This window comes from Engystomops pustulosus, chromosome 7, assembly GCF_040894005.1.
Source record: "Engystomops pustulosus chromosome 7, aEngPut4.maternal, whole genome shotgun sequence".
NCBI classification, from domain to species: domain Eukaryota; kingdom Metazoa; phylum Chordata; class Amphibia; order Anura; family Leptodactylidae; genus Engystomops; species Engystomops pustulosus.
In genome coordinates this window covers 28,434,437-28,441,807 of record NC_092417.1, presented here as the reverse complement: position 1 = coordinate 28,441,807, position 7,371 = coordinate 28,434,437, and the positions used below count along the sequence as shown (strand labels likewise).

General features: G+C 43.1%; 1 protein-coding gene across 2 annotated transcripts in view; it reads right to left on the bottom strand.

The window, feature by feature from the left end:
* Window positions 1–731: 731 nt before the first annotated feature.
* The window catches only part of FUT8 (fucosyltransferase 8), a 113,466-nt gene continuing 106,826 nt past the window's right edge, over window positions 732–7,371 (bottom strand). For both annotated transcript variants that reach the window (XM_072115188.1, XM_072115190.1), the window contains one exon: window positions 732–1,717. In XM_072115188.1, coding sequence (XP_071971289.1) covers window positions 1,400–1,717 — 318 coding nt within the window. In that variant the 3' untranslated portion in view covers window positions 732–1,399. The remainder of the gene's footprint in view (window positions 1,718–7,371) is intronic.

Below are 7,371 nucleotides of genomic sequence, written 5' to 3'. Positions count from 1 at the left end.
TTAGGGGTTTCTAGGGTATTTTAATAGAAAATGAGCTGAGATGTAGTACCCTGGACAGTCACTATACAGTGAATGAAATCTTCTAGAACAGTTGATGCTGAGGGATCTAGATTAACCCACTGGTATCGCATATAGCCCCCAGCAGGCAATAATGTAATTTGTAAGAAGGGCCACCCACTGAACAATTGATCACATGGAGTTTCCCTTTTAGAACAGCAGTAATCATGTTCACCTTAGGGGAACATGAACCATTACACAGTCCTGCTCTGATAGATAAGATCCTGAAGTGGGAATAACAACGTCTTCAGCAAATTCCCAAATAGATTACTTGAAATAATTTATTGGTGGAAAATCTCCCTAAAATCCTGGAAAAGCTTTAAGCCTACCAGTGTAATTTTGTGTTCAAAATTAAGTTTACTTTAGTGATCTAAGCTTTACACGTCTACTAAATATCTTGACTTCCCCTCGAAAGCAGATGTTGGGGGTACGAAGGGTGGGAGATGTTGGATTTAAGACTCATCTGCCCATAATACCACCTACTTGCCGGGCGAGCCGGACTGTATAGGTGTAGTGGAGATGGGTCTTTTCATAAAAATAGAATTTTGTCTTCCCTAATAGTATCCAATAAGAAGCCTACGACAGATGTAAGAACACTCGTCTACCACTCGGCAGTGGGTCTCATCATAGACATATCCAGTCTCCTCCGCAATTTCCAAGCAGTTATAAATAGGTAATTTTTTATATTATTTAATTGTTTGTTATCAAAGACAATGCCAAGAAACACGTGTGTTTTTTTAAGAATCATCTCATGGAGAATTTATACAAAAAAAAAAAAAAAAAAAAATCTTCCTACAGTAACAAACAGTGAATGGTTCTGTCTGTGAGATGGGCCGTTCTTGTACTGGACAATGTGACTTTTCCTTCGAGGAGTCTTGTAGCCATCTAACTTCCTTTGGACTCTTGGACTGGAGAAGTTATCGTGGTCACAATGCTACACAAGCAGGAAGGCTCCGCACAGTGCTTCAGGCTGTGGCGGGGCTCCTATGGACGGCTGAACCATCGGTAACAGGCATCGTCGTTTTAAAACCTTGCGAGTATAAAACACCTTCATGTCGCTCTAATTGCACAATATGGCAGTGTTACACGTCTGATATACTGTCAGTTAATGGCAGCAGGAGAGCACCGCGCTCAACTGACCGGCTGGATCGATAAACGGGATTATGGGAGTGTTTTGCACCGTCAATGTTCTGCACCGGACGTTCAAGGAACGGGAACTTTCCTTTCGTCGTGTTTCATGTAAAACAGCTTTAACGTCTCCGCTTAAGTCGGAGCTGGAGTTTAGTCGCTCTGGTGTTTCGATGGGCACATGGTAGTTATCCAGGATGAGGCCGTCGTCCACTCATTTGTCTGCATCCGGATATGTTGGATATTTGATAGTTTCGATTTTTTCCTTAACTTTGTATGAAGGGTAGAGACCGGTTCGGCCGAGTTTACGATTAATACCCTTCGAGTAGCCGTCCCAGTGATTCCCGGCCACACCGATAACGTCCCCGGGCTCCATAGGGATTTCATCTGTATTTCTCGGATGGTGGGGGTATATTGCAATTTGGTTATGAGCATTCTGTCCTCCAAAATAATAAATATCATCCAGGGAGTGGAAATTGTCAGAAGCATCGGGATGGAGCGTCTGCATGATCTCATAGGCCACTCGGCAGACCTGAAATACAAATAAAAAACATTGACAAATCGGAGGAAAAAAAACACATTTTTTTTCGAAATAATAATAATAAAAAAAGGAAAATGGATAAATGGAAAGTTAAACATAACTGAAGGCAGTCCCCGGGTTTATGTACAAGATAGGTTCTGTAGGTTTGTTCTTCTGTTGAATTTGTATGCAAGTCGGAACCGTATACTTTATCATTGTAACACCAGCCAAATTATTTTTGGTCTTTGTGACAACAGGATTTTAAAAATGTTGGATTGTCATAAGAACCAGGATTAATAATAAAGCTTACAGACGCCTGTGATAACTGTTACAGCTGATTATTGTAGTCTAAGGCTAAAGTACAGTAAATTGCCAATATCCAGAGGTCCGTTTGTAACTAGGGGTTGTCTGTAAGTCAGGTGTTCTTAAGTAGGGGACTGCCTGTATACATCAAGTTTATTAGTTTTTTTTTTTTTTTTAAGATTTAAGCAAATAACTGACATGGTGGGCACAAATTCAAAAACAGCACAAATCTCATTTTGGAGAGTAAGTGGCCATATATATTGGACTTATTGGCATCTTTGAGACACATATTGCAGCCACTTTTCATGAACCAAACACTGATCCAAGGGACAGAACTCCAAGCATCATAGTCAGATATGATACAACCAGTCCCTGTTTCTCTGTAGGACAGCAGTATCATACTGTAATCTACTTCTTCATGGATGTTGGGACTTCTTGCTCCATGTATGAATAGGATTGTAGTCCTTTCCCTGTGTTCAGGTCATGGGATATGGTTGCCTCACTATCTGTGTCACACCTACCAAAAATCCTCATCTGAAGTTAACCTTAAAGGGCATCTACCACCAGAATGAAGGACTGTATGCAAATGAGCCTGAGGGGCTCCAGGCTCCATAGGTGTTAATGGAGCCTGGAGCACCTCAGGCTCATTTGCATGCAGTCATTTATTCTGGTGGTAGATATCCTTTAAACGTGGGTCTCTCCACCACAACGCCAGCAGGTTGAAGCCAACCATGTCACGTGTATGGCCAACATTCGCTTCGCATCATGTTGGGCTTGGCCAAGGCAAGTGTGGAAAAGTTTGGACTGTGTCTGTTGGCCGAGTTGGCTCTCGAAAGGTTTAAGGATCTTCTGATACATCACATCATACATAGTCCACCACTTCTTGGAATCAAGATGATGGTAGCAATATGTTACTTTACTTCTCTTCTCCGGTTGGGAAAGCTGAGCTCATGAATCGGGCAATCGGTTTGTGTTATTTTCACAAGTACCGTTAAACCAACAGGTTGATCAATCCTTTTTTTTTTTTTTAACAAGAATTTTGATTGAGATGTTTGTTATGTCGTGTCAAACAGATTCTACGACAATTGTTCGGCTGGATTAATACCAGGGGTAGAAATAACAGAATGACAACCTAACGACCCCCTTCCCCCCACGCTAGCTCGGGATACATTGTTCGTCAGTCAAATTACATTTGGCAATTCACGTCAGACAGTGTATGGGGAGAGAGAAGCGCGTGTCCTCATTTCCATGCTCCGCACATTGATTTATATGATATTGTGCTGCATCAGCATTTACTGCAGAACAATGACATCCTCTCCGCGCCGGCTCAGTCATCCCTCCTGTCTAAGGAGAATCCCGAGACACATTCAATACAGACGCGGTGGTGAAGAATGGGGAACTCTCTCAGAACTTATGTATCTCGCGCTTTGCACAGAAATTGGGATTTGTGCAGAAATGTAATAGAAATGATTTGTATGGAGGGAAATCGCAGTATAATAAAAGCAGCGAATCAATCATTACAAGCTAGAACAACAATAATCTGTCAAATCCTCATCTGCTATATTCCCAGCATCACTAGGGTGCTTCATACTTTGCCTGCAAGTAAGTGCCACAATCTTGAAATTTGGACCTTGGGAGGTTCTAGAACATAGACATCAACATTAACCAATTTAGGTAAAAGTCAGTGATGTTCTATATATCAGCTTTAGATTATTTTATTTCGTGAAACTTCCACTGTTTTTGGGCAGGAAGGAGAGGCCTTGGTCCTTGCCCGGGTGCAGAAAAAATTTTGCTGAAAAGCTCCTGCATCTTTTAGTGTGAAAGTCAGGAGGATCCTGCACTGCCAGACCCTCCTGACCACTGTCCTGGAGAACGGGCGAAGAGCTGACAAAGCGCTTCACATGATCTTCAAGAGAGCAGAGCCTTTGCACTACTCTCTCCCTGCTCGTCCTGCGATGAGGATTGCTCCAGGACTTCAGGGTGATGTCAGAAGTGTGTACATGATCAGATGCTTCCTGCGAGGTCCTTAAACCCTTTCATGCCAGGGGATGGGGCCAGGAGAAGAAGTTGTGGCTGGAACTGGGTTTGAAGAAAAGTTGTTTGTATGTATGGATGTAGCAGTTCCTTTAATGCATGTAGCAAACCTGAGTGAGGGTAGCAGAGGTGTGTGAATGAATCAATGTAGAAGGCCTGTGTGTGATTGTATGGATGTAGCAGAGCTGTGCGAGAGCCAATAGCAAAACTGTGTGTGCCGTTCTTGTGTTTGACAAAAGGGGAAATTTTAAGTGGTGTCAAATATATTTTTCCTTTTTCTGGATGACCAAACCTGGGGTGCGTCTTCTAGTAAGGTGCTTCTTATAGTCTGAAAAATATGGTAATTGGCTGCACAGTTTTTCCATCAACTCTACAATTGCTTTTCAAATCGACTAACAGCAGCCAAGCCAGTGATCAGGGCCTGTAGACAGCACTGTTCCAGGATTTTTGCCGCTCATCAGTAGAGTACAGGCGTACCGAATGCCTGCCTCAAATACAGCTCAGTGGTGATTCTGAGACACAGTGGTATACAGAGACTTATTATGCTAATTATCTTAGACCCATATCTGTTGTGCGCTTATTTGTATACCGTTTACCCATAGAGCTCTGCATGAAAAACAAGTCTCCATACGCTTCTGTGTCCTTTTTCGATGAAAAATGCTACCCCTCAGAGCCGGGAAAAAATTTGCCGCTTGTGGAGACTCTTAGCTATATAGAGGCAGTTTTCCTTGTAAAACCATAAAACTGTTATCCCGATCATTAATGGCTACAAAGTTTTGCCTATCATGAGGCGGGCATTAGGCTCCTCATCCCCTTCCTCGGAGCAGTAAGCTTCCAGTCTGTCTCCTTGGCCGACACCTGGGTTGGTGCCTTGGTGGAAACTGGTTTGGACAAGAGAAAAAACATAGATTCCTGATCCCTGTGGGGTATTACGGAAGGTTTACGGGGGAGCGCAGATCTTTGTAGAATGGGGCTTAAAGGGAACCTGTCACCAGAAGGTTACATTTTAAAAAGCAACGTTTGTTGGGTAGTTAGCATACAGGTTCCGCTCTGGTCCCTTTCATCAATATTGAATTTTTCCCCCTCCCACATCCACCCTGTGCCCAACACTCCGTTTCTGACGTCGGCTCACCGCACAGGAAACCTTGCACCTGCGCGGTGAGCGAATGTCGCATGCGCACCGTCCATATGTGTAGTAATAGCCCAGGGTGGATGTGGTAGGGGGAGAGTTCCATATTGAGGAGTGGGGGGCAGAGCGGAACCTGTATGCTATTCGAAATGAGCCATCCCCCGGGACTTGAGCAGGACTTGCTGGCAGGGAGCCAGGTAAATGTTATCATGGCATATTGCACGAACGGAAGGCAGTGAAGGTATGACCATAACATCTATGGATTGTACTTATCAGTGCCTAATGGAATCTGTCACCACTGAAATTTAACCTTCTGGTGACAAGTTTCCTTTTACAAATTTTTTTATGCACTTGGGCAAGAGCATAGATCTTGGGTTTGGCATTATTGGAGCACTAGCCCAGTTTCTCTTGTGGGCCAGTTGCCCAGTCCGGTGCTTCAGCAAGGATATGGATTGTTTTCTTCCCCTATCAAAAAGTGGGGGAAAGGGAAGGAACAACTCCTCAGATTAAGAACTTAAAAAAAATGTGTTGGCACTTGTGTAGCCCCATTGGCTGCATCCGATATAGTATTAACTGGTTTTTGCCGTTATTTTTTAGCTTGGGATGCCCTTTAATATATATCCCTAACACACATTTGTGAGATGTAGAAAAAGCCATCTTTATGCACTTTAGTTATCTGCCAGGAGCGCAGTGAAGATATCAGCAGGAAGCAGATAACAGATGATAATGCTCCGCCGCCTGTGCCGTTTATTCCGCAGCCGCGAGTCTCTTCGTCAGGCCTTACATTACTGGCTATGATCTACCGGTCATGAAGAGACAACCGGTGCGACTGCTGGGATGTGACAAAACTGTGCTGCTTAAAGTACAATAAAGATATTTTTCTTTTTCTGGAGCTAATTCTGGAGACACAGCGCATAGGTTACACATCCGGCACATTATGACCTGGCCCATCGCTCATGTGTTATTCAGAGCCGGTAATTACCACCAGGATCGGCGCTTACTGACATTTGTATCTGGAGATGAAAGGTTACTGACCATACACACTAACCCTGCAGCCTGTGGATTTATAAAGTGACGATCATCTCCTCAGTGTAACAGTCTGTGAAGCTGCAGCAAGGAGAGGCTCTGGTAATGCCCTCCAAGTCCATAAACATATTTTTAAAAGTAGATTTTAGAAGGCAGGAGACCATGGATAACAAAAATAACAATCTCTGGTTTATCGAGATGGATTTTGATGGTAGATTTTCTTTAACCCCTTAACAACTTGTAAAATAGTTGTATGTTAATGGAGTATGGGGAGGCCTCACGGGCTAAGCCCTCTCCATTTATGCCGGGTAATACTCAAGATAGCACCAATCATGTGCGTTAACCCTTTGACTGCCACAGGTAAAGCACCGCCATGTTGGCTTTGATCGTATTTAAAAGACTCCGGAACCTGTCATTAAGGAAGATCTCTAGCAGTGTGCCAGTGGCAGACTTTTACAGATCTATAGATCCCCATATACTGTAACACTGTACTATTGCAGTATATAGTAGGAACAATCAGGCTGCATAGGGTTAAAGTACAAATGTAGGTTTAAAAAAAAATTGTATAAAATCATAAATATGTTGGGTATTGCCGTGTCCCAAAAGACCTAGTCCATCATCAAAATACAAAAATGCTTATTCCCAGAGAATAATGGCTGTCCGGGGGTGGGGGGTGCTGAGGATCAATATTGTGAATTTTTGAAAACCTTCATAGTGCAGTTCCACCTTTAAATAACATTTCTACACAACCAACAAAAGTCCTCTGTAATGGCCAAACCCTAGTCATACACACATTTGGGTAATGTGTAACCAGGTATGATGGGCCCCTTCAGCTACTAACTGTCTAGAGTAGCAGAAGCGGAGTGATTAATGAAGAAGGGTCAGAGGGAATGAAGGACAGGAGGTTTAGCCATTGATTTTTAAAGTGGTTGATTAATGTAAAATTGAGAGATCATTCAGGACCTCCGGCAGTAGGCTAAGATAGAAAGAAGGTCCAAAACCTACAGGAGTTGTGCTACAATCACAAAATAATCCTATAAATAGGTGGGACTCCCAAATGATCTACTGCTTTATTCATGAGACCGATGACAATAACTGAACAATTCATAAGCCTCACAGAGACCAGGCCCAAATGTGGTCAGGGTCCTCTTCATGGAAAGACTGGTGGAAGAAC